Here is a 27,944-nt window from a genome sequence, read left to right on the forward strand (position 1 = left end):
CATCAAATTATTTTGATGGCTAATTCTGTTGGATTCGGAGATGGTTCTATTGTTGGTTGATTCTGTTGGCTCTTGAATGGAATCGTTTATCATCGCTGAAATGTGATGAAGATCTTCTTACCGCTTCTCTGAGCTTGGTTTTTTGCTAATATTTGGTGTTTTGGTTATAGTTATATATTTGTATTGTTCTTTTCTTTACTTTCTAGGGTTTGGCCGGTGTTGTGTTTTATTTTCTTTTCAGGTATAATTACGTACAAATCACTCAAAACATTCATATTCACAACCAATAATTACATGGTATTGTATTGTTTTAACCACCGAACCGATGTAGTGGCGCATGTCACGATAAAACTATTGAGGATTTGATAAAAAAATGAAAAATATGGGCTGGGTTGTAACCATGAATTTTGATATTTGAGCGAGAATTTGAAAAATGGATGAAAGAGAGTGGTTGATTTGTAAATAACAAGTTTTTGGTAATTCTTTTTATTGTACTTTTTTTTATGTTCAACGTTATGTGATCCTCAATTTTTTCAATAAAAAAAAAAGTTGAGTGAGAATATTGAAGGCAAGATTTTTTCAAATACTGTTGCTTTCCTCTGGAGTCATCTGCCGCTCGGGAAATTAAAGATGCTTGCTTGCCGTTGGATTGTCTTTAGAAGATGTGCCAAAAATGATCTATATTGGATTTAGATCTCAAAGTTAATCCAAGGGCTGTAATTTGTAAGACAACAATCATACAACAATACATGCATTATACAAAATGCATCCATTCTGCACTGAGTTAGCAACTCGCATTTTTTCACACGTTCGAATCTAACTCCTCGGTGTAGTAAATGTGCAAATTACTCGGCTTAATAGGAACAGAGAGAGTTCCTTGGAACGAGTTGGGTTAGTTTAGCTTCTTTAGCCCTCTTATTTTGATGATTGTTTTCAACACTTGAGGTTGTTATCTGCTAAAACTTCTTGGAAGGAGGTATTTTGTTCAATGGATTGTTACTATAGCATTAAAATTCAGTTTTCAATTGGAATTAAATGGATTGTTCTAAGCCTTTTGTCCCGAGCCTTATCTTCTTCAACGGATTGTTACTATAATTCTATAATTTATTTTTCAATTTTGATTCTTTGTATCTCCCTTTGTAGATATAAATGTTGAAAAAAAAGGAAATTAATAGATCCGGTAAGAGGTGGCAATCATATTTCTTAGATTCTAGGGTTTGAGCATTGTGTCTCTCGTTCGGAATAGTATACTTTGACCTTTCTTTTTGTGGTCTATGCATTTTTAGTTGTCGCAATGTTTGTTGATTAGTGATCTTATCATCTTTGTCGCGCTCTCCTTTTTATAGGGGAAAGCATTGTTGTTTGAGGTGAAGTTGCAACTGTGATTGAATGGATCATGTTAGCTGTTGGGGCAGGGATTGCGTCTATTCGTGTTTACCCTTGATTTAACATAATTTTTGTATGATCTATATTTTAATTAGGAGGGTTGGTTTCTACTGCGATAGGATGAGAAGGTGGAGAAGATTGGAGAAGGAACATACAGAGTGGTGTATAAGGCTCAGGACAAGCTCATTAATGAGACGATCACTTTGAAGAAGATAAGGTTAGAACATGAAGGTGAGGGAGTACCCAACACGAAAATTAGAGAGATCTCCCTTTTAAAGGACATTCAACGTGGAAGTGTGTTTCTCATTTTTAGACTATGTTAATGACCCTAGTCAAATAAAGGTGGGTGACTGTAAGACGTCTTCAGGCAACCCATGGGTCACCGCAAGTTGACACCAAAGGATGATCACCAGGCATTAAGGAGGTAAGAAAGCGTGGTGGGTCACTGACACCTAAGGGCGACTAATGTATGGCCGAGCAAACCCCAAAGCCGAGCAACTACGACCAAATGATGGATGATTTAAGTAAGCAGTACTTATCAGGCCAACCAACATATCACAGGATCAAAAGAATTGGCTAGCCAAGGGTTTAAGCCTAATATCACATGGTCAACACCAAGACTCATGGTTTCGAAACTTAGAGCTTGGAGCAGATGACTTAATTGCCCAAAATTATACTCAAGATGGAGGCAGAAGACCAGGACTCAAACACTTCTTGAAGACACTTTCTCAACTATTAATGTTAAAAATGACCATTTAGTTTAAATTATATAGGGCCTCCCTCATGATTTTTTTTTGCTGGATTTTTTATGATACAATTTGTAGCAACTCTTATAAATAGGAATTATTGTATATAAATCCATTAAGGAATCACTGTTAATTCTTTGAGATTCTTTTTGCCCTTTTTGTAAGGGACTCATATTTTTTCCTTCTTCATGTTCGTTGTATTCCTTAGGCATAATTTGAGGACAAAATTTAGTTTGACACTCCTAAAAAGTACAGTGAACATTGAGTCGTGCCTCAAATACGAAGAGGAACATCACAGAAGGAAGAAAGTATTTGTGAGAATGCATGTAAAATGGAGTGCACCAAAGATTTCATAGCTTAACAGAGAACTTAAGGATGTGATGAGAATGAAGATTAGGTAGACGCTTCAGCAAATACTAGACTCGGTGCCACCACCACCGATTTGCTTATGCCGGAGGTCAGACCCTAATGCAAAAAGGGACCCCTCACCAAATCCAAATGTGAGTGATGAGACATATTACCATGACTATCAGATCTGCACCTCAGGCCTGAGACAGACAAGGGCACACAAGCATACAACAATCGACTCCCGATAATGCATTTCTCTATATGAATCACTTAAGTTGAGGTGCTTGAGCTCTTCAAAATCTCAATTCTCGAATTTTACTATGATAGGTTTGGCTTGATTGATCATTTTGCCTCTTTCGAATTGACGATGTGCTTGCTAAGGTTGAATGATGCATTGAAGTCTCATCCTTTTTTATAAATGAAGGAGTGCATGATTTGGTGGTTTAATCACTTATCATTGGGAGTGATCACCTCATTCATAGAGTTCCATAAAGTATTCATGATGTAATTTTCCAATGTGTAGAAGGCTCGAAATAATTCACAGGCACTATTGTAGTTGTGACAAGAATAATGTGAATCTTTGCACACATTCATTACCCGATTCTAGAAGGAAATGTTAGAAGTACGAGACTTGGAGCCCACGGTCGCTCATGCGGCCTTCACTTACACGTGCAATTCCACATGATTGTCTTACATAACATTTTGCATGTTTATGACTTGTATGCTTGAAGTTGTGTGCATATGGATTTGTGTCATTTCACGCTTTTTTCACACATTCAGACATCATGTGACCGGACGACTTGCACGTTAAGCTTACTCGGTGTGTAGTCCTCCCCAATGAGAACTACTTCAACTTCTCTTCTTACGACACTGCATTAGGCTGTCGTAGGTCTCCCTCTGGGTCACTGCCTCTATGACATATCCATTTTTTTGAGTCATTGCAGTCGTGCACACTCAACCTTTCTGATCACTGCTTTCACGACACAACTATCCTTTGAGTCGTTAATTGCATGACATGCCAAGGGTCATTGCCTCCATGACACACCCATCCTACGACACATTTTCAAGTCATTTCCTCTATGCCACACCCATTCTTTAGGTTATTGCCTGCACGACATGCCCACCATTTAGGGTCATTATTTCTACGATACACCTATAACTTTGGGCCGTTGCGTTCACGGAATGCACACTCTTTTGGGTCACTGCCTCCACGGCATGCCCATTCCGTTGAGCCGCTACCTCCGCGACACACCCATATTTTAAGGTCGCTGTCTTCATCACACACCCACTCTTTTGAATCACTGCCTCCAGAACACATTCATCCTTTGGGCCGCTGTTTCCATGACATTCCCACCCTTTTGGGTCACTGCCTCTAAGACACACCAATCTTTGAGCCGCTACCTCCACAACATGCCCACCCATTCGGGTCACTGCCTGCGTGGCACACCTATCCTTTAGGCCACTGCCTCTTTGACACGCTAACTCTTTTAGGTCATTACCTCTGCTACACACCCATCTTTTCAACTGCTGCCTCCACAACACATCCACCCTTACGGGTTATTGTCTTCACGACACACCCATTTTGTAAGTCGTTGCCTCCTCAGTATGCCCACCATTTTCAATTCACTGTCTCCATGGCAAACCCATTTCTTTGGGTCGCTGCTTCCACGACACACCAGCTCTTGAGTCATTGCCTCCACAACACACTCCTCACTACTACTATTATATGATTATTTGCACTTGCCTTTGCATTTTTATGCTAAACAAGCCAGCCTCGATAGGCGAGTAAGCTCGTGTTGGTCGCGATGTCTTAATAAGTATTGCTTGTCGGGTTGATTCCGACGAATAATGCGAGTTAAAAGCTAGCTAACAAAGAACCTGGTAAGGTTTTCCTGTGTCAATGAACACTTTGATGTAGGATTTAAAAGCTAGCTAACACAAATGCTTCAGGAGCACCGAAAAGTGTTCATGTGGACTGTAATAAAATTGTCCAATGTTTCAATCGATACAACAAGTCATAAGTTGAACATCAACCCCTTCTTCTGGCCAGTCCAACAGAAGATCTGGTCGTCCTCCTGAACTTTGGCTAAATTGATAGCATTGGAGGTGCAGAAGCTGTTGGACACAGGCTACTTCCGTGAAGTCCAGTATCCGATGTGGCTTTCGAACGTCATCATGGTCAGGAAATCTAATGACAAGTGGCAGATGTGCGTCAACTTCACCAATCTCAACGCCGTTTGCCCAAAAGATGCATACCCCTTGTCGAAGATTGACACCTTGGTGAATGAAACACTTGGATATTTGGTGATGAGTTTCCTAGACGCTTATTCCGGCTAACACGAGCTAAAAATGTACCTGATAGACACAAAGGAAACGACATTTATTACCGCACAAGGCATACTTTGTTTTAATATAATGCTCTTTGGGTTTAAAAATGTTGAGGTGACCTATCAATATCTCATAGATGTAATTTTCTTTAATAAAATGAAAGAAACATTGAGTTGGTTGTCGACAATATTCTAGTTAAAAGTAAGTCAATTGAACAACACAACAAAGATCTAAAAGAAACCTTTGGAACACTTCAAAGATTCAATTTGAGATTAAACCCCTCCAAGTGGACCTTCGGGGGGTGTCGACCAGGAAGTTCCTCGGCTTCCAATTAACTGTCGTATGATTAAAATCCAATCCAGAGAAAGTGCATGCAAACCTAAACATGAAGCCCTTGCTGAGTACTAAGGAAATTCAATTATTAACCGGTCGAATAGCCGGGCTCATTCACTTCATCCCAAAGTCATGCGACAAGTACGCGGCGTTCTCTAAAGTACTAAAGAAAAATTAGTGCTTCAAATGGATGATTGAATGCAAGGAGGCGTTCAGAAACTTGAAAGATTCCTTAGTTTTCCCACTGCTACTCCAGAGCCCGAAGCTAGCAGAAATGTTTTTAGTGTACTTTAGAGTCGGACGAGAGGCAGTAAGCCCAGTTCTAATCTGAGAGGAGGTAGGAAAGCAGTACCCGATCTACTACACGAGTTGAGTGCTTCATGGCATCGAAACCAGGTGCTTGATTATGGAAAAACTAACCTTCACTTTGATTACTTTCACACGCAGGTTTTCGATCGTACATCTAGATGCATTCGATCTGGGTCATGACGAACCACCCATTGATACTTGTACTCACACAATTGGAGCACCGTGGTCATCTACTGAAATGGGCGGTAGAACTCAACGAATTCAACTTCACCTATATTCCTCAGACGACAATCAAAGTTTAGGCACTTGCAGCCTTCCTGGCTGACTTGTCCACCACAGAAGAGCGGGAAGAGGAAGTCACCTCTGAAAATAGGACATGGATACTATACGTCGATGGAGCCTTCAAACAGACAACAACATGACTAGGGCTGGTCCTATGCAGCCCAACAGGAGAGCATCTTTTTCAGATGATCTTGGTGGAGTTTGATGTAAAAAACAATCAGACAGAGTACAAAGTGCTAATTGTCGGGCTCTGGCTGGTTTACGAGATAAGCACCAGGGACATCCTAGTAGGGTTTGACACCTTGCTAGTCATGAATCAGGTTAACATAGAATTTGAAACCAGAGATGAGCTGATGGTCAGATACCTTGCTAAGCCGAAAAAGGATATTGGAATATATAAGAGCTTCCGCATCGAGCACGTCAGTCGGGGGCACAATCAAGTAACTGATATCCTTTACAAACACACTAGTTTGGGAGGAATACCCAGAAAACTAATCGAGCCAATAGTCGATCAACTGACGACAATGGAGGTAACGGTCAACAGGACTAAAAATTAGATGGATCCACACATCAACTACTTAAAGACCAGAAAAGTAGAAGAAAATATCAAAGATCTGAGGCGTTTTAAAATTAAAGCTGCCCTGCTCCTTTTAATCAACAAAAAGTTGTTCAAGAGGTCGGTTATTTCGGTAGGTCAGGCCATTCTTTTGAGATAATGAATATAATCGTATCAGCAGGTGGGTTCGATTCAATAATTTCTGCAGGTGAGCTTGGTTCAGCTAGAGGTATCAATTCAAGTTAGTGAGATTGGTTCAGGTCCGACCTGATGACCTGACCATAATAGGGACAACCTGACCCCAACCCGGGTAATAAACTGGTCGAAAACTAAGACCTGAACCTGAGCTTCATCTGCTAACCCGAACCCAACCCGAATAATAAACATGTTAAATTCTCTAATCAAAACCAACTTGAAAAATATTCGGGTCAACCCTAATCCGTATTTTTTTATTAAGTTTGAGTCGTATTGACATGTCTGATCAATTTTTGACACCCATATATTTAATCAGTTCAGCATGTGGACTTTGACTCAATAAACAAAAAATTCCGTATACTCATTTGTGCATCCACAAATATGTATAAAGTTTAATAGAAATTTATTGTATTTATTATCATATTATATTTTGATTATGATGAATATTCTTCAATTATCACTTTCTTTATTGTTCTTTTCTTTTCCTTCTATACGAACATGTTGGTAATATCAATAGAATCATTAAAAAAAAAAAATGTAAACTTTTTTTTATAAATTATGTCATCACATTCCGAACACAAAATTTAAATTTAAATTTTTTTTTCTTTTTCTTATTTGTCGATGATACTATCACTCATCTTAATTTGATACACAATCCTTCATTTTACACTCATGTTTAATGATCTTGTAAGGATACTATGAAGATCATCACTCAAGAAGTTGTCTTCTTTTATTTTCTTTGCTATTTTTGGCTTCAAATGCGGAGGTTATTGTTGATGTGTTTTGAATTCCACACCTTTGGCCACTCATCTTGGAGGAATTATTGTGCGCGGACACCGCATTCATCTCTGCATGCGGTGTCCGATCTTGGCCGTAGATCACAGTGATCTACGGCCATGATTATTTCTGTTTTTTATATAAAAAAAAAAAATTTAGGTGGGGCCCACCGAAATACATCGGGACCGTAGATCAGGTGATCTACGGTCCGGATCGGATACCACACGAAAGCTGCATGCGGTGTCCGATCAGTATGGAATAATTTTTCCTCATTTTCCATTATTGATAGCCATCCACATGTCACAATTTGTCTAGCCACCCTTTTTCCACCGAGCTCACAAACGTGCGTCCGAGGCTGGATAAACAAACTGTCTTTCCTGTTTGGTCGCCACAGCCAATCCTCCTTTCCTCCGTTAACTCCCGGCCCGATCCGCTCGTGACGGTCACGTGATAACTCCATATAATCCGTTACCCCACGCTAGCCTCGTGAGCCGCTTTTCCTACCTCTCAGACCACATCAGCCGCATAGTACAAAACAGCGGAGCATATTATAACTGCAATCATATCAATCCACCTGGCAATGCAATCCCCACCTCACCTGGGAGTTCAGATTCTGCTGCGTTCATCCGTAATCATAGGGATATAAGATTAGTGCGAGTACTAAAAGCAAGATTTACACTGATTACCGCTGCTTTCATCCCCAGCGATCTGCCGCTCGGGAGAATCAACATGCCACTTTACCGTTGGATTGGCTTTAAAAGTCGTGCGATAGATGATCTATAACGGATGTTCAGATCTCAACGTCGATCCAAGGGCTGTAGGTTGTAATGCGTAACATCATTATACAACGATACTTGCATTAGACAAAATGTATCCATCCCGCCCCGAATTGGCAACTATTATTTTGTCACACGTGCGAATCTAACTACACTGTGAAGTATATGCGCAAATTACTCGCAATATTAAGGTGGGGGGAGGGAGAGAGAGAGAGTGCAGGGAGGAGAGCGTAGGGACGACATTGGTTCCAGGAAACTGAGCTCGATTTCGGGCTTGGTGGGCGATAGAGAGAGGGAGGGGGAGGGGTGGGGGGGACCAAGATCGCGAAGGCGATAAAGATTCTGATACTTCTGTCGCGCTTCTCCTCGCGATAGAAGCGTGAGTTCATCTCGAGTTCGTTGGAACGAGTTGGGTCAGTTCAGCGGCTTCAACCCTCATATTCTGATGACTGATTTCTGCATTTGTGGTTTATTTGCTAGATCATTTTGGAAGGAGGCCTTCTGTTTGCTTGAGTGTTACTGTAGCATTAAGATTCGGTTTCCAATTGGAAGAGATATTGTTTTTTATTTTTCCCTTTCGATTCTGTGTATCTCCTTTGAAGATACAAATGTCGAAAAAAGGAAATTAATTGATCCGATAAGAGGTGGCAATCAGATTTCATAGATTCTAGGGTTTGAGCATTGCGTCTCTCCGTCGGAATAGTATAATTTGACTTGTCGGTTTGCGGTCTATGCTTTTTTGGCTGCCGCACTGTTTTTCGATTAGTGGACTTCTTATCTTTGTCGTGTTTTGTTTTCTATAGGGGAATCATTGTTGTTTGCGGTGACGCTGCGGAGTTGGTTGAATGGACCAGGTAAGCTTTTAGGACAGGGATTGTGTCTAATTGTGTTTAACCTTATTTTGGCATAATTTTGTATGATCTAGATTTTAATTGGGTGGGGGTGTTTTCTTAACTGCGACAGTATGAGAAGGTGGAGAAGATTGGAGAAGGAACATACGGAGTAGTGTATAAGGCTCGGGACAAGCTCACTAATGAGACGATCGCTTTGAAGAAGATAAGGTTAGAGCAGGAAGATGAGGGAGTCCCCAGCACGGCTATTAGAGAGATCTCTCTTTTAAAGGAAATGCAGCATGGAAACATAGTCAGGTCTCATTTTCAGGCTATGTTCGTTGCTTTTTTTTTTTATTTGAATGCAATTTTTGAGGTGTTTCTCTTATTGCTCTCCGTATGATTATTATCAGTTGGAATACTTACATTAACATATTTTTTTGTCTTATTAAAGAACTTATTGTTCTGAGCGGTTCTGTAAATGTCTTTGTAATGCATGTCCTTACCCTTCAGCATTTAAATTGAATTTGTCCATTGGTCCTTTCTTCCTTTGGGTGTTGTGCCAGAATGAACCCACAGATTTTCTATCTATATATGGTGAATAGGTATAGACTCGAAATGTAGTTACAATTTAACCCGATTTAATGTTTGAAGAAAACAGCAAAACAACCAGCAAACCTCGATGATTGCTAACATTGAAGTTTGAAAGGATTCTGTCTCTTGGAATGAGGCATCAACAAGCTTATTTGAACTGAATTGGCTTCTCCTTGCAAATATTCCATACTAATTTAGAACACCATTTGCTCTATTGAGTTTCCTTAATCTCAATAAAAGATGCTGTGAATCTTGGTTCTATTAGAAACATCAATTTAAAGAGAAGAATACATTGGGGAGAGGCAAACAAAATCAGAGCAATTGATGATAGGAGGGCAAAGTGCAAAGCAAATGACGTGAGTTGTATCTGGGCACATTGAATGGTATATCTGGCTATGGGTAATAGTAGGCTAGTTATACCTTATGAAGGGTTGCTTCTAAAAACAACTTGTGAACTACTTGCTATGACAAGCATCTTTGGTGAGTTAGGGTGACACTAGACGTGGCAAACCCTCTCATAATATCTCTTTCTAATTGTGGTCTATGCGAAGGAAGTTGAGGATACATCAATTCTTCAAATTTCCATGTTGGACTAATGCGATGTGGCGGCCTCAATAACCAAGATCCTTCTCAAGCTATCCTGAACATAGCTTCGTCTCAACTTTGCCACCAACATATTATAGCTGAGGTGTCCATCTATTATTGTTTCATGTTAGAATTGCCTTAAGCCCTGATAGTTAGGGATCTTTATCGTTAAGCATTCCATAGGAAGTAGATATTCAAAACTCATCTCAGGTTCTCAGATGTATTTTGTCGACCTCAAGCTTTTTTGTCAAATATTCTATGGCGTGTCCAAGCAACTTATTTGAGTTGGCTTGTTGAAGGACCCTAGCTTGAATACCCATGTAACATTCACTCAATCACAGATGCTTTAAATTTGAAAATAAAATAAAAGAGTGTAGTGACAATAAAGATAAATTTCATTGTTATTATTTTAAATCTTTTTACAAAAAAAAAAATAAATAAATAAAAAATCCTTCCCGTTTGGTTGAAAGAGCATGCTCGGCTCACCCAAAAAATACGAATATAAAAACATGCTCTTCAACAAACTTAGGAGAATTTTTTTTTTTGTAAAAAAGTTGATACAATTGCTTTCTAATTGTTCTTCTATAAGGCTCTATTGGGAACAATGAGGACAACCGACATATACAACCATTAATTTCAAATTTTTACCAAACGACGCTAACGCAAGTTGACAATGTGTCACCCATCATGCTGCACTTGATGGTGAACTACCAAAGAACAATTGTTTGGTTAAAACACAATTTTAAATCTAAGACGAAGACAATATTCGTTCAAGCTCCTCTCATGAGTAAGTATTAGGTAAGTGCCAAGGACACATATATGAAAAGTCAACTTGAAGAAGCAGGAGGTGGTGAGATTTTTAGCAATACCATTTATTCTCTCATATCTTCTTATGAAGCTTCAAACATCGAAGTGGGTGAGGGTTCGAAGAATGCTACCAAAATTAAAGAAGAGGCAAGGAATCAATTGTTGAACATGAATTCTCTAGGGCGGATGACTGAGAGTAGAAAGTTGTTAGGAGAAAATAATAACCTTGAGAAAAGTAGAAGGGATGAGGTCAAGGGGCTAAGGATTGTTAACAAGTTGAAGGGGCCAAAGGATATGAAAAAGAAAAATCTCTAGTCTCGAACATCGATGCAACAAGGTTATCACTCGACACTATAGTAAATGAGAACTCCCAAATTGGTTTTGATGCAAGGAGAGAAAGCATGTTTATCTTTCATCTCTAAAGGTTTTGTTGCATCCTTGGCCTTAATTTTTTTTATGATATGAAAAAATTTACCCTTTAAGTCATTTAGAATTCAAATGGGAAACATCCCCTTAAATCACATATCAAGGGACCTTGTTATTTGGATTTTAAGGCCTATGATGGTACACACCACTCTAAACTGGATAAATTTTCTTAAAGAAGAAAAGCATTTAGTAAAGCTTTACCTAAAAGATAAAAACCCTTGATCTCTTTCGCATAAACATGAATGTAAACCAAATTATATGGATGGAGAAAGGCATATCACATCTCCAATTTATGGCATAAAATGCATGCCTACCACTTCAACCATGACATTAAAGTAATGGATTCATCATAAATGATGAATAGATGAAAGATCATAGGGAAAAAGGAGGCAGTTCGATTACTCTTGAAGGCGTTATGAAGTAACCCATGTGTCATATCAACTATTTATTCTCCTGAGCAACTATCATTCATTTTTTAAAGTGAAGTGCATATAAAACAAAAACTAGTGGGAACAACCTACGAGCTTCTTTAAGCGAAGTTTAATGAGACTTATCAAGCGGTGGTTTCAAGGCAAATGACCCAAGGTAATCCAACAACAAAGACCTGTCAACCAATTGATACAAGATAACCAACCATAGCCTTCCACTCCTAAATGGACATCAAACCTTTTAGGACAAGTCTGTTTGTTCACTTTACATTGTAGCTCATTATCTTTCAAGCTTGTACCTCTAACACCAATCATGACAATTCAATCATACGAGTTGTATCTTGATTGGCTAGATTCTTTTGAATTATGTCGTATTTACCAGAAGAAGTTTCCTTTTTTATTATTATGTCTTAATTATGTTACATTTGTCATAAGAGTTGCCAGGGTAAATTGAGGAAATCTCAATTCTCCCAAATTTCTTTGCCAGGCTGATAAGACAAACTCAAATTTAGCTACTGCGATTCATTCTCTTAGCTAGAATTTATTCAGGCCGCCAAATCTCAAGAGATATATGGTGAGAATAGAACACAAGAATTGAAGATTCATTTCAATCAAAATATTAACTATGTAGGTGGCATATCTTGTACAAGGTATATGCCAACATAGCTAAAAAAGAGATAAAGAAATGATTAAAGCAGTTGGAGGCTATCTACGCCTTGGCATGTTGCCCATCAAAGCTAAGTTGGGTTCTTTGTTGGTTGCACTATGTCTTTGTCTAAGAGGTGTAGTTGTTGACAAGATCATTCTCTCGTTTCTTTTCCTTATTGGAAGGATCCCACCATGATGAAAACTTCACATTGCTCTAAGCCAATTAATAAAAGACATCTTCCACTCAAGTGGACATGTTAAATTTTAGTTGATTTGTGCTACACCACCCTTCATATATCCAATCTAAGTGATTGTTAGAAGGCCCGATTATATACTTTTATTCTTTTCACCGAGCTTGAATGCTTAGCCTTTTGAAATCAAGGTATCAAATGTTTCCCCAACAAACTTCACCCAAGAATCACTATCATCCACCCAAATAATGACCTTCATGTCTTCGCCGTCTCCTTTGTGTGTCATCTCTTCAAAATAGCTAATCGAGTGATCATCTCTTGATTATTGTTTCACAGTAAATGAGTAGTCATCTCCTTCAATGTGGTCTAAGAAGCTATAAGGATCCTCTTAGATTGGAAGTTTAATCTACCCTGCTGAATTTTGGTCAGTTAGCAGTGGCATTCCTCTCTAGCCACCTTTTGATGACCTTTTTATCATTTAAGTATAATAGCTATCTTACTCAACTTTCAATGAGATAGTTGGTTGAATGAACTTATTTAAGGTGGATAGCCTCCTAACCTTCTTGGGAAACACTTTACAACACTTCGATCGCTAGGGACATTGCCTCCTCTTGATTTGCCCGAACCATTTGGTCATCCAAAGCCTTTAAATGATACTCCTATGATGCAAAAAAAAAGAGAGTTTATCCCTTACTGTTGGGACTCCACTTCCTGATTTGGCCGAACCATTTGGTCATCCAAAGCCTTTAAACGATACTCTTATGACACCAAAAACATGTGAGTATATCCCTTACTGGTGGGGCTCCACTTCTTTTAGGCATTAGTAGGTTTTTTCAGTTTGGTCACATTGAATTACATCAATTACCTCTCCATTACATACAACTTTGCTCTTGCTATGGTTTGTTTTTGTACTTCTTATAATTGATCATCATGTTGGTGTTCGTTGGTTTGCTGTCTTTTTCTAGTTCATGCTTATACTTGTTTATTCTAATGAAACTCACTTGATCAATGTTAGTTCGGTTTAAAGTTTCACATTCAAGTTCAATAAAGAAGATTGATTGAAAAGAAATATAGTCAAACTAATTTATTAAAATTGCTGAATGTATTTATCTAATTCTGATTTGACACAACATGATAAATACTCAAATTGTGTTGGGTTAGCATAAACTTGACCTAAAAAAGAAAAAAATACTTTTTTTGGACACGACAACTTGAATACACACACACAAACATATATTATTAAAAAATTAAAAAATATGTATTTGAATGGGTTGATTCATTACTTTTAGGTTGAATCGGACCCAAACTTTTTTTTGTTTGAATGGGTTGATTCATTACTTTTAGGTTGAATCAGACCCAAACTTTTTTTTGTTTTTTTTTTTTTGTCACTTAGTTTGATCCAAACTAGACCTGAATTTTACATAAGTTGATGCAAACTTAAAAACTTTGCTTTAGAGTTAAGTTTTTATATCCAATTTTATATGGACAGCTTGTTGAGACTGAAAGATGCTGAATGGAAACTGATATGTTTGAGTTTGCAAGACTATTGTAGCTCCTATTTTCTTATGAAACTAAATTTAATCCTTGGAAACACAGAAACGATTATAATAAAAAACTTTAAGAACATTGGTTTCCTAAGAATTCCTGCAGCTGTAATTGAAGTCGTGCACTAGAAATTAGTCCTAATCTTGTTCTCAAGCAGTTGGTCTTCCTGGTAACCTTCAAACTGCTGTCTTCTTGATGACAGAGGAACTGCTTGCTAAGAAGAGCTTCAATAGCAGCTAAGGAGTCTGTCCTCTGACTAAAAGCAGGTATGAAGCAGCTTTGATAACTGCCTGTTCTGATTCTGTTCCAAGCAAGTGCCTTTCACAATTGACTCCTGAAATAAACCCAATAAAGAATAGGTAGATCAGCAATACTGAAGAATGAGAAACAAGATATTCTAATAGAAGACAATCGAATACTTAATATGTGAATCAGCCTTTGTTTTGTCCTTAATTCCTAACTTGCTAGATTGGCAAAGGTCGTCTCTTTACAGAGCTTTCATGACCCTCAAAGTTTCAAGAACCGTTGTTATTCCCAATTTTCTTACAAATCTGGCTTTCATGTTCACTATTCTAGCTATCCTTCAAGTGTTACTGCAAACGAGTAACTAGGAAAAGTCCATTGGTTATTACACCTTGCTTTGCCAATTCCCAATGCCACTGGCACCCTTTCGTGGCTTCAAGTCTAGTCCAACCTGCTGGCTTTTATTTCAAATGGTGGATATCTATCTTCCAGGCTATATAATTTCCAGCAATATGCAATCCATCCAACAGGGAAATGAAATAGTAGATTAGCTGCTCAATGAAAACCTTTTAGTAAGGAAAGAGGAAAATGAGATCCTGTTATAGATATATCCAGGGCCGAAGGTAGTTGAACAAGCCTGCTATAAATCCCTTGTCCTGACCGGAAGGTAGGAGGAAAACTGATATTCTGTTGTAGAATATCTCAAGGGTCTATAAGTCCCTTGTCCTGACAGAAGGAAAGAGGAAAACAGAGATCCTGTTGTAGAATATCTCTAGGGTCGAAAGTAGTTGAGCAAGCCTGCTATAAGGCCCTTGTCCTGACAGGAAACTGTGAAACACCATGAAGCAAACAGCTAGTCCTCTTTCAGTTACGTTGGATGACTACAGGTTCTTTGGGCGGCCACCAATAGACCTTTTTCCCTAGCTATTTAAGGCAAGAAAAAACTATCTGCTGATGGAATTCAGTTGCAGTCCACTTTGGTTGCCACTGGAGATGATTTGTTGAGTGTCAGCGTTGATTGTGGCGAGTCATAGACTCCAGTACAAGCATCTTTCTCATCCACCTCTCGTCCTTGTCCTTGCCCAACCTGCCTCCCTACAAAGCCCCCCATTCTTGTCCTTACCTCAATCTAATTTGTAGCAATCCTTCCCTATTGCATGCTTGCTTGCTTGCATTGATCTTCACTCACAATGTTCCTAACCCGCATGCTTCTAATTGCTTGCAATGCACACAACATCCACCTCACTTGCCCAACCTGCTTCTAATTGATCTTCATGAGCTTGCACACCAATGACCAACCTAATTGCACTTGAGGCTTTGCCTGATCATGATTGCCATCACATATTTGCCCATCCTTGCAAGAACACACATCTTTTCCTCAATCATGCTCATGATGCTCTTAAATGCTCCCATTCTCCATTTTCAAATTTGATGTTCCTTGCATGATTTGGGTACCTCCTAGATTATCTATACATCTAGCAATGTCATAGCTTATATCTCTCCTTTTACTGGGGTGAAACTACCCCTTAACACCTTCATCAATTGTTAATGGTACCATCTTATGTGGTCGAGTTCCTTTCACTTTCTTGTCAGCTCATATGAAAAGCTTCATCATTTTGATACTTCTCCAAATATAAATGTCACCCTCTAACTATGAAGATAGTAAGCTTTTCACTAAGTTATTTTTACTTGGCTACACTACAGTCTTGAGTCATTTATTTCTTTACTATCACGTTTCAATACACCGCCAAGACTGTGTGTGAATTTCTCCATTTCACCTACTTTAAAATCTATAAAATCTCCTACATGGATACTTTCATTTATAACTTCTTTTCTTTCTAACAAAGACACTTGTCAATTCAAGAGTACTATAGCACTTTGAGTGGGAAATGTGATGAATTACATCAACATAATGCCTTTATATTATTCTTCCTATTCTCAGGCAAAAATAGAATAAAGAATTTGTATTGCAAAGTTTTTCTCTAATTTTTATCCCTCTCTCTATGGTATCTAATCGCAATTAGTGGTTGATTCCACTTTACCAAACATTGCTACTATTTTGTCTTGTGTTCTCCGTATCTTCAAAATAGTTTGCTAGGCAAGAAAGAAGGATGCGGTGAGGGAGGATGGATTGATGATGTTTGTGATTGTAAAATTATCTTTACAATGTGTCTATATTGCAACTGTACTAATCAACATTTTTATGGTGTTAGAAAAAATATGATTATTCTTAAACAATTTTCTTAAAGTGACATTTTAAGTACATAAGATGAAGGCTCTTTTATAGAAAATAATATACTATTTAACTAGAAATTTAACAAGAAATTGCCTTAAAAGTTCTCTTTTTCTAACTAGAAAATAATTCATTGTTTAACTAGAAATTTTATAAGAAATTGCCTTGAAAAGACAAGTAGTAGCATTATTCACTTGCATCGTTTTACCAATTATAGAACCTAAGAAATATCAAATTGAATGATTTAAACAATTAAATGAAGTCGGGGGAACACAATCTAAACTAGAGTGATTGATGGTTCCCCAAAAGAGTCAAAATGGGGCAACTACTTAAACATATGCATCATAAAATCACTAATATAGTGGGACCATTTAGAGAAAAGTTGTGTAGTATGCTTTCTGAAGAAGAACGCCTAATAGTAACATGATAATAATCAATAGATCATTCGAATTATAATTAAATTGAAATTTAATGTAAATTTGTGGATATCTATGTTGGGGTGGATTTATAGGCTTAGCAAGTTTTGATGTTACTTCATCAATGAAAATAAGAGAAGTCTTGACTTGATATGTGGATAGATGCTTATAAAGAGAGGATATTGAATCTTGATGAAAAAATAATGACAATTGGAAGCTTGTATAAAATCTTTAAAGATTTTTCCCACCAACAATATTAGCAAAAAAGCAAGTAGACTAAAAAGTTGGAGTTGTTGGTTCCAATGGAGAGGAATTCGGAGGAGAAGCCCTGAACAAATAAGGCATCACTAGGATAATAGATTACCTTATTGGGATGATTAGGCAGCTTCCAATGAAAATATGGTGAGAAAAGAGGGCTTAATTTTTCAAAGCATCATTGGGAGAAGAGATGGAAATCTTATTAAGAGGAGGAGAAAGAGGCGGCGTCTAATGTAAATTCAACAAAAGGAGGATTCAACACAATAATTAATAAAATGATTGTTTTATCGACATAAATCAAAGGAAGTGGCTAAACACAATGTTGTAAGCATGAGGAAGAATAGAAGTCTAAGGATGGTGGAAAAGTGGCAGAAAAAGACAGCACTGCAACCTTAAGAGTGAGAGACCAAGATTGAATGGCCTACCAGACTAAAAGCTGTAGAGTCGAGCTCCAGTGTCGTGTGTGACCTCTGAACCACACATTTGCAAGGGACAAAACTGATGAAGTGATGGCGAAGGCTATTTACAGCTTTGAGTGCATGATTACTAGCTAGTGGATGAGCAACATCAGAAGGACCAAGCAATGTATTTTTAGTCTTGGCTTTGTTACCATCCCTCTAGATGACTGCAATCATTTATTTAAACAAATGAAGGCCTTGCTTTGAGTTCCAAAAGCCATCTCTTTCATAGCATCTACTTTAGCTACTTCTAATAGTATGTTATAGATATTAGATTTAATAGCTTCCTCTCATATGATATGTAATAAACTATTATTTTTTTCGTTGCTCATATTTTATTTTTCACTTGTCATTGTTGCCAATGATCATTTGTTTTTGAAAAAGGTAGTGCATACTACTCTCAAGGCCTTACTATCTCAGATGTGTTGTATGTGATTGATTTATAATCAATGTACTATATCCACAATTGTTCAATAATCTTTATCATGCTTATTATGTTTTTGAAGATCTCAATTAGAAGTGGCGTTGAATTTGGAGGCATATACTTTATGAAAACACTCATCTTCTAGTTTCCATTATTACTCTTTATCAACGACAGTCACTTGGGGTATTTTTTTGTTTTTTAACCTTTAAGAATTTCTCACTATCATTTTTGTGAAATTTAAATGCCTTCCTATGAATTGGTACATATCATCGTATAATTTTTATGTCATCTACTACCAGTGACTATCTTCTTCCCTTTGAGTCAATTCATCTTGATATTTTAATCTAACTCCTATTCTGAATCACTTAGATTTTTTATATTATATTACATTTTTGAATTTATTTGGGCATATTCTTAAAGAATGAGTTAAAAGTCTAATGTTTTTTATAAGTTTTGTTGATAATTTAAAATTTATTTTACTATTTCATTAAAAGTTTTGTGTATTGATAATGCTTCGGGGTATATGCAAACTCAATTTCATACTTTTTGTTCTAAAATAGTATTCTTCAACAACCACATTTATCTCTCTCAGCAAAATGGAGGTTTAATGTATATATCATCTCCTTGAAGTCAGCAAGATAATTATGTTTCACATGCATATTCTCTTATGTATTATTATTATGTTTTATTTTTCTCTCTTCTAATATGCTTTTTTCTTGTGCAAATTATATATTCCTTGTGTACTCTTGAACTCAAAAAAGGATATAGATAAAATGATCACCTTACCATATGATATAAATTTGAGTGATATCATGTTTCATGAGAATGTCCCTTTTTGTCCTACTATAATTTTTGAGTCATCATAATCTATCTATTCTTCTTCGTCTTGATACTCTCTGCCCCTTACCTCTTGTTCTTTGCATGCGTACAATATCCTATTCGAAACCTCAACTACCTCCACCTAAAATGCCACATATCATCCCATCTACTCCCATCGAGAATCCATCTAAGATTATTTTCAAATTTTCATCTCATTGCATCACTACAGGTAAACGACAAAGTATTTTTATTTTACTAACTTCATAACCTTTGACTATATACCCCCATCTTATCATCACTTTTCCATGTCTTTATTTGTTGTCTTTATCCCAAGCATATCAAGAAGCACTACAACATCTTTCATGAAAATAAATCATGAGGTTTTTAAAAATTGTTCTTCTTTACAGTCAACAATCATGCAAATTGATTGCCCCTTTAGTCTCAAAAAGTGCTTGTTAATGGATTTTCGTTTTCAAGTTTTATCCTAATGGCTTCATTAATCGATACAAAGCTCGGTTAATTACCATATAAATTACTTTGTTACATTCTGACATGGTGCGCCTTTTGCCCCAGAAGCAACACTTGTTATGATATTACCTCAGATTGGTTCAGTCCAAGCAAAGGAGGGGTTGAATGGCTTCGAAGCATGGATTCCCCTCCAATGTGGAGTGGGTCCCACATCTCTTTACCTTGGGACTAAATTTTTTGTTGTTTTTGCTTGTTTATGTCAGTTTTGAGCGTACGCTTCTGTTCAGTACAACGTGAAGTTCCCTTTCCAAAGTTGTATCCAAAGACGAGAAGATGCTTCTACGGTAACTCATCTGAGGTGGTGACCATCCCTTACAGATCGAGTGGTGCTCCAGTTGTAGTTCGATAATGCGAGGATATTTATTCTCGAGTCCCCTCTCCCGTAATATTCCTTCCGCCTCCAACAAATTACCGTCATCACGGTGGTCGCTGCCGTCACTCAGAAACCACCTCCATGTTGTTTCCCTCCAGCCGACCATCACTCTTAGCCACTCCACCTTGCCGCCAACTCTTCCTAGCTATTATCTTCTAGGCGCAACCCTCCGCACCACCTGTCTCCTAGCCGTCAGCCCTCCCCACTCTGTCTTCTTGCCGTCAGCCTGCTCTTTCATTGTCATCATCCGAAAAACAACTACTGCTACCCCTGGTTGTTCCAGCTTTCCCAATGCTCCTCGCCGCTCTGCTTCCCAACCCACTTGCTTCCCTTGCTATCCTAGCACTCCGCTTTGCTACGTGATTCCAACCCCTCATTTTGGTGTCCCAACTACTCGCAACTAGGCCCGTCAAAACAACTTGTTGTTCACAAACAGTTCGTGTTTGGCTCGTTAAGAAGCTCATATCCGATTTGTTCGTTAAGTTAACGAGTTGAACACGAACAAAGATTTGTCCATTCATGTTCGACTCGTATATAAATGATGGGCAGTACTTTTAAAAAATTTAATTGACTACTAGGCTTATAATAAATTAAAATTATTAATTAAGAAGTAGACTAAAAATGTATTAGATTATATTTAAATGATGTTTTAGTATAATTAATAAGATTCAAATCTCACCCGAACCTTCAACATCCTATGACTGCGTGACTAGGGTTGTCAAAATGGCTTTTTGTTCGCTAACAGCTCATGTTCAGCTCGCTGGACAAACGAGCTAAACACAAATACATTTTCTGTGCTTGAAATTTAAAGAAGTCGAACATGAACAGTGGTATCTTCTAAGAAGCCGAACACGAGCTGAGCCTGAGCTCGCTCGTGTTCGACTCATTTACACCCCTACCCTCAACTCACTTCATCCACCTACCTCTGCTCTCCAACCACCTAGCTGACCCCACCACCCATGGATCAAGCCATAGTGTGACTTTGTGTCGTGTTTATTGTAATTTCCTTTTCAGTGTGTAAGTTGTAGCTGCCTAATTGACTTTGCAGTAAAAATATTTTGTTTTCCTATTGTGGTTTGGGTCAACTCTAGTATCACTTTCTAGCTGACAAACTCGACTTCGCCAACATTCCACCCTGCATTGCCTTCAATCATGGTTGATTGAATGCCATCTGATATGTAGAGCTTTTTAGGTATTTTTGCTATGGAAGAGAAACACATATGCCTACTTAGAACTTTTGATTATGTGCTAAAAAATAGTCGGCAAGCCTAATTTAATAATTTATATGAAGTTTCTGTAAAACTTGGTCTTAGAAGTTATAACTCCAATCTTTTTATCTTTGTCAAAATATATAATAATAAGTTCAATTGTATTAATATATTACTTAGCGAAACTGATAAAAATGGTATTTCTAAAATAAACCACACTATACATAATTATTTTGTTATCAAATATCTTGGGCGCCTACATAATTTCTTAGGATTGAATGTGGAAAGCAAGAATTGTCTCTATCTCAAAGAATGTCATTAATGAATGTCATTAATCTTCTTGAAGAGATTGAACTTTTAGAGTGCAAGTTAGTTATCGTCCTCATGGATAATCAAATCATATCTGATTAGAAAATACATACGATGATCCATCTCAACATGGAAGATTGTTGGAGAATTTATTTATCTTACATTTATGCAACTATTATATCCTTTGTTGCACATATATGCCAATAAAACCAAAGCTTTGGGATGTTGTCCTTCGCATTCTCAAAGTCAACATGAAGGCTCTTATAAAGAGTTTGTTGTTTGCTTAGATTGGGCACTTCAATATTAAAGAAAGTCAACTCCTCGATATGTACTTTTGTTGGCGGTAATTGGATTATCTTGAAAATTCAGAAGCAAATTTTTGTACCCAAATTTAACGCTGAAACAAAATATAGAATCATGGTCCATTGAATGTTTTGGGTCAAGTTACTGTTGGAAGATTTCAATTTTTGGGTAGCTGAGTTTATATTTTTGAAATGCAATAATTATGCAATTATATACATTAATTCAATGTTTCATTAAAGGATCAATCACATCTAGGCTTATTGGTTAATTTTTCACATCAAATTTTGGCTACATCATATCTTTCTTTGCCCTAGATTAGTTGCTCTTTCTGCTTCCGCCATTGAACAGTAAAAATTATTAGTCTATCTGAGCATTGAGTTTTTTTTTTATTATTTAAATCCCTTCAAGTTTCCTTAGATTTTAAAACACTGAGCTGGGATCTATATTTTCTTTACAGCAATATCATTCTTTTCTGTTTAATTTATATCCTCACAACATAAGCAAATTACTCTAGCAATATTTAATTGATCCTTGTATTTTTGATCCAATCATTATTTGCTCATTCTTCATGCACTTCATCTGGACATCGGCCAGTCTTATATGCCTTAGACAGTTTTTGGCGCATTTACGAATCAGTCTTTACTTGTATAATGTAAAGTTCATAGTTTTCTAAGCCTCTTCTTTTTAAGTGTCAGGTTTATATCTTCTTTCTTTGTGGACAGCAAGAAGCAAATTTCCTGAATCTTAGTTATTCATGACATTGCTTACATCATGGTGGTTTGCTTGTAATCCAATTATTGCTTAGTAATATTCTTGTAGTTTTCTAAGGTTAATTGATCATTACAGTTGACCTCATTTAGCTATCACATTTTATGCCTATTTTAATTAAGTTGACCTGCAAATTATTATAAATAAGAACCATTTTGTAAGTTGTGAAAACGGTTAAATGTCATGAAAAAGGATGATTTGTAGGGAACATAGCTTAAAATGACTGGAATGGAAAAGGTTGAAATTCTACATAATGTGCTGGTGTTACTGCTGTAGGTATCATCTTTATCTTGTTGGTGCTGCTATTTTTCACATTGCAGTGACAATAACTTGACCAGGGGAATAACAATTGGATATTTCTCAAATTTCATCAAGACGAATTTTCATGATAAATCAATATTAATTTTGAACATTCTGCTATAGTCCTATTTAGGTGGGCACATATCGTGTTATAATATCCCACAAAGACAAGGATTCAGATCAGGTTTCACCATCATCTACACAGTAGATAGGGTAAGAATGCCTGTCCATTGCATCCTACTAGATTCATACAGGATTGTTATATTTTGCGTGGCTGCTACTATATTTTGATTGATCATAAAATTCCCTATTATGCTGTGTCTGCAAATTGGGTGAGTTCTCTCACTAGTATTCTGAACAATTTGATTTAATTGGATTTTGTGCCTCACTATATGCCATTCAATTTACTTTCTCAGTGGGGGCTATTCCTTAAGTTCTTATACAATGTTTTCAGAAGTGTTGGGTGCATGAGACGCCAGGGGCCACTCTAGATGCTCACCTAAGCGCAGTGAAGAACTAAAGTAATCGACTATTTCACATAATCAGTCCATTCTTTACTTGTATAATGTAAAGTTCATAGTTTTCTAAGCCTCTTCTTTTTAAGTGTCAGGTTTATATCTTCTTTCTTTGTGGACAGCAAGAAGCAAATTTCCTGAATCTTAGTTATTCATGACATTGCTTACATCATGGTGGTTTGCTTGTAATCCAATTATTGCTTAGTAATATTCTTGTAGTTTTCTAAGGTTAATTGATCATTACAGTTGACCTCATTTAGCTATCACATTTTATGCCTATTTTAATTAAGTTGACCTGCAAATTATTATAAATAAGAACCATTTTGTAAGTTGTGAAAACGGTTAAATGTCATGAAAAAGGATGATTTGTAGGGAACATAGCTTAAAATGACTGGAATGGAAAAGGTTGAAATTCTACATAATGTGCTGGTGTTACTGCTGTAGGTATCATCTTTATCTTGTTGGTGCTGCTATTTTTCACATTGCAGTGACAATAACTTGACCAGGGGAATAACAATTGGATATTTCTCAAATTTCATCAAGACGAATTTTCATGATAAATCAATATTAATTTTGAACATTCTGCTATAGTCCTATTTAGGTGGGCACATATCGTGTTATAATATCCCACAAAGACAAGGATTCAGATCAGGTTTCACCATCATCTACACAGTAGATAGGGTAAGAATGCCTGTCCATTGCATCCTACTAGATTCATACAGGATTGTTATATTTTGCGTGGCTGCTACTATATTTTGATTGATCATAAAATTCCCTATTATGCTGTGTCTGCAAATTGGGTGAGTTCTCTCACTAGTATTCTGAACAATTTGATTTAATTGGATTTTGTGCCTCACTATATGCCATTCAATTTACTTTCTCAGTGGGGGCTATTCCTTAAGTTCTTATACAATGTTTTCAGAAGTGTTGGGTGCATGAGACGCCAGGGGCCACTCTAGATGCTCACCTAAGCGCAGTGAAGAACTAAAGTAATCGACTATTTCACATAATCAGTCCATTACAAATATGAGAAATATTTTTGAAGAATATGAAAATGAGAATCATCACAGGAATAAATTACATGATTTTTTAAGTTCCGTTGCATTCCAAGTTGTAAAACCTTGTTCTTATTGTACCTTAAATCAAGTATCCAAAATGTTTGTTTGAATTACTTAAAACAATTAAACTAGGTAAGTTCATAGCATAATTAGCTTAGGGATTATCTAATCTTTGCTATTATTGGTCCAAAGGTCTCGCCTAACTATGGGCTTTGTTAATTTAGCAGATAAGGCCCATGAATTACCAAGGATGGTACACCAAAGAGAGGCTAACATGACCTAAGTTTTGTTTAGTCAATGCTACTTGGCTGGCCAATATTTAGAATATTTGCATGGCATTTGCATGGAAAATGCATTGGAGCAAAGAATCGATACAGAAATGCAAGAGAAGCCAAAAGTCATCTTTTTGTTTCCTCTTCCCTCATATTTTGCCCTAGCAAAAAATTGAAAAATTAGCTTGTCAGTTCTAATCTTATATATTATTCTTACGTGAAATAAGGAGATGATCAAATGATGCATAAAATTGCTTTAAATTTTCAATTAGTATTTGTTCTTGATCTTTTTAATTCTATAAATAGACTTATTTTATAATTTAATTTACATGGCAATTTAAGTGTCAATTTTATATTTCCACCAAGTAATCTCTTCTCCTCTCTTTTAGCAAAGCAAACTTCTCATCTAACTCCCCAAATTGGTTTGGTCGGTCACTCTTACTCTTTCCATTTTTTTTTTAAATTTATCCATCTCTTAAGCTTTTTTATGGTTACCCAAGTGCTTAAGGGGACTTCTAATTTATTCCAAGTAGAATAAAGAAGTACAAGAGAACTTGAACAAGGAAGAAAGGAAGCCAAAAAAAAAAAGAAAGAAGTTGAGCAATTTATCATCTACATAAAAATATAATTTTAGGTATCAATTATTATTACTAATGTCCATATTCTCTCTTTTATCTTCTAGTAATCACCTTACCCTCTTCTCAAATATTTTAGCTGGATTGAACCTTTAAGGCCTAACTTTAGTTGAAGCTTGACCTTATCATCCCAAGTGGAAACCCCAAATGGCCAAAGAATATATTAATTAACATAGTATTCCACAACTATCTATAAGACTACATTAAGGTATATTTTCACTAGTACATTGGGTACAACAAAGAAGGTTTGTCATTAATCTCATCTCAATTCATAGTTATGTATTTTGAATCAAAGCATAGAGCCAAACTTGTAAGCTGCGAGAGAAAAAATAATTATAAAAATAAGTATTGTATCCTAAAACCATCTTTAAACCCCAGGTCACTGCAGGAGGATAATGAATTAGATTATATAAATTTGAAACTTAGGTGAAATAGCTCATGCTACTCATCAGGTTAGCGCTAGTGCTTAAAGCATCCACCCATAAGCCAAGATGAAACCTGATATTACTAACCTTGTAGATTGAGATTTGGAACAATGTATCTTAGGAGGAATAAGGTGCATTTAACATCCTGGCTAATGATGAGAGGGAGGTCAAAAGACAACTAATAGGATGCCAACGTCATGTTCTTTCATTTAGAGTGGATGCAAAAGTTGAGGTATTTGCTTATGATAGGTCAGTAGATGTTGACAAGATACATGATTAGTTGAAGCACTTGAAGATTTATTTCACTAAATGCAAGTAGTTTAATACATGAAAGTTCATTTTTGCACATCAAAGATTCTCTTTATGTTTCATGAAATGGCGGAGCTTAGAATCCAAGCACTAAGATTTGTTGAAAATGACATGGGCGTATCTTTTAAGTGAATATTGAAGATTGAATGCTATCTTGTCGGAACGGAAATTAGAATTGGATATGATGGCATCAATTAGGACTAAGAAGAAATGTGTTGAATTACAAATTAAAATTTTGTAGGTAAGACATTGCTTTGAAATTTATTTTGGGGAAGATTTCTACTTGCATGAAAAAAACTTCATGGAAGCTTTTAAAGGGAAACTAAATTTTTCACTAGGAAGCATTCTGAAGCGATGTAGATCATCCTATGGATTGGGGTTTACTAATGATACTATATAACATATGATTTTTATTTATAAAGAGGCGGAAAATGAGGGTGCCGAGATAAGACTATTCCAACCAAGATTAAGGAAAAACAATCAAGACTCCAGAACTTTGAAAATAAAATTATGCGTACGACCAAGCAGGGTTTGATTTATCCATTCTTGATGTGGCTATACTATGTTGTACACAAGAATCATCTATTGCATCGAAAATGAAAAGGAGCATATGCAATACACAAGCACAAGGGAGACCAAAACTTTTCTTTTCTTTTTTTTTTTAAATTTCTCTCCTCATGTTCAAACTAAGCAATAATTTAATAATATTTAATCACAACAAGTTCAAGCGGTGGATGGTACCTATCCTGTATTATTTTATTTATATATTTATTATAAAAAGAATTAAGGTTAGTAAAAAAAAGGATAAGATGGAGGATAAAATAGGAAAGTAACTTTAGCATCTTATTCTTTAGTAATGTTGAGTTCTAGAGACATACCACCAATGATACTTGAATGGGAGATTTACATCGAACCACCCAAAATTATTGTATTTACGTACCTAACACCTAAATCCTTTTATTTACGTATCGACCACCCAAAACTTAATAAATAGTTAAAAATATCACTCTCTGTTACACTATCTCATCCACCGACGAAAAAGCTCCTCTCGCTAAATATCATCTTGTCAAACACTCTCCAACTTCTTAGTGGAGGGGAGGAAAGGAAATAGAGGTTAGGACGGGCGATGAGGAGGGAGTCGATAAGGGAGGTGGAGGGGAGGAGACCAGAAGAGCACCGATGAACAATATCGCAGTAGCTAGGAGCGCAAATGTAGAGTTTCGTAGAGGAAGCATTAAATGGAAAAAATTTTAAATGGAGAACGAATCGAAGTGGTATTTTTATTGTGATTAAGCGGATTTAGGCGGTTGGTATGTAAATAGTGAAGTTTAGGTGTTAGGTAAGTAAATAGAATAGTTTTAGGTGGTACATATGTAAATCTCCCTACTTGAATTAGTTTTAGTTTTAAATTTAAAATATGATTATTTATTTATTTATTTATTTATTTTTAAGTTCATAAACAATTTTTTATATCTACATTTTCATGATCCAAGTAAAAATTTAATATTTTCTCAAAATGCTCCTTTCATTCTCTCTGTTTGTCCATGGGCCACCATTTTCCCTCTCCATCTCCAAATTGTTTTGAATTACCACCCCTATTGTCTCTGTCCTTATTTCTCCCTAAAAGCTATCTCCTTTATTTTTATCTCTAATTTAGCACTTAAGGGCAAATGCAATTAATTCCAAGAAGAATTAATTAGTATAATGGATCTAGAAAAGGAATAAAAATTTTCTAGCCAGAAGAGGAGGCATATATCATCCACATAGGTGTATTTATGCTTATCATTTTCATTTTTTTTTCTATCACCTAATAATAATTTTGCTCTTTCAAGTTATTTAAAACCTAACTTTATTAAATCTTCAAAATTAGTCTTATGTTCATTGAAGCTTGAAAGTTCTTATCAACCCAAGTAGAAACCATAAAAATCATTCATATACATATTATTTTGATAATTATTTGAAAATTTTGGCAAGTATCTTCTCATAAATATCTTTGGTTG

General features: G+C 36.5%; 1 protein-coding gene across 3 annotated transcripts in view; it reads left to right on the forward strand.

The window, feature by feature from the left end:
* LOC110020414 (cell division control protein 2 homolog A) overlaps positions 1-27,944 on the forward strand; it is a 72,475-nt gene that overhangs the window by 33,454 nt on the left and 11,077 nt on the right. The window contains exons 1-3 of one of the 3 annotated variants that reach the window (XM_020718503.1): positions 8,250-8,449; positions 8,840-8,890; positions 9,000-9,184. In XM_020718503.1, coding sequence (XP_020574162.1) covers positions 8,882-8,890; positions 9,000-9,184 — 194 coding nt within the window. In that variant the 5' untranslated portion in view covers positions 8,250-8,449; positions 8,840-8,881. Of the gene's footprint in view, positions 1-8,249; positions 8,450-8,608; positions 8,753-8,839; positions 8,891-8,999; positions 9,185-27,944 lie in introns of those variants that run through there. The other 2 variants (XM_020718504.1, XM_020718506.1) reach the window with 2 other exon arrangements.

The sequence above is a fragment of the Phalaenopsis equestris genome, unplaced genomic scaffold (genome assembly GCF_001263595.1).
Source record: "Phalaenopsis equestris unplaced genomic scaffold, ASM126359v1 Scaffold000096, whole genome shotgun sequence".
NCBI lineage: Eukaryota > Viridiplantae > Streptophyta > Magnoliopsida > Asparagales > Orchidaceae > Phalaenopsis > Phalaenopsis equestris.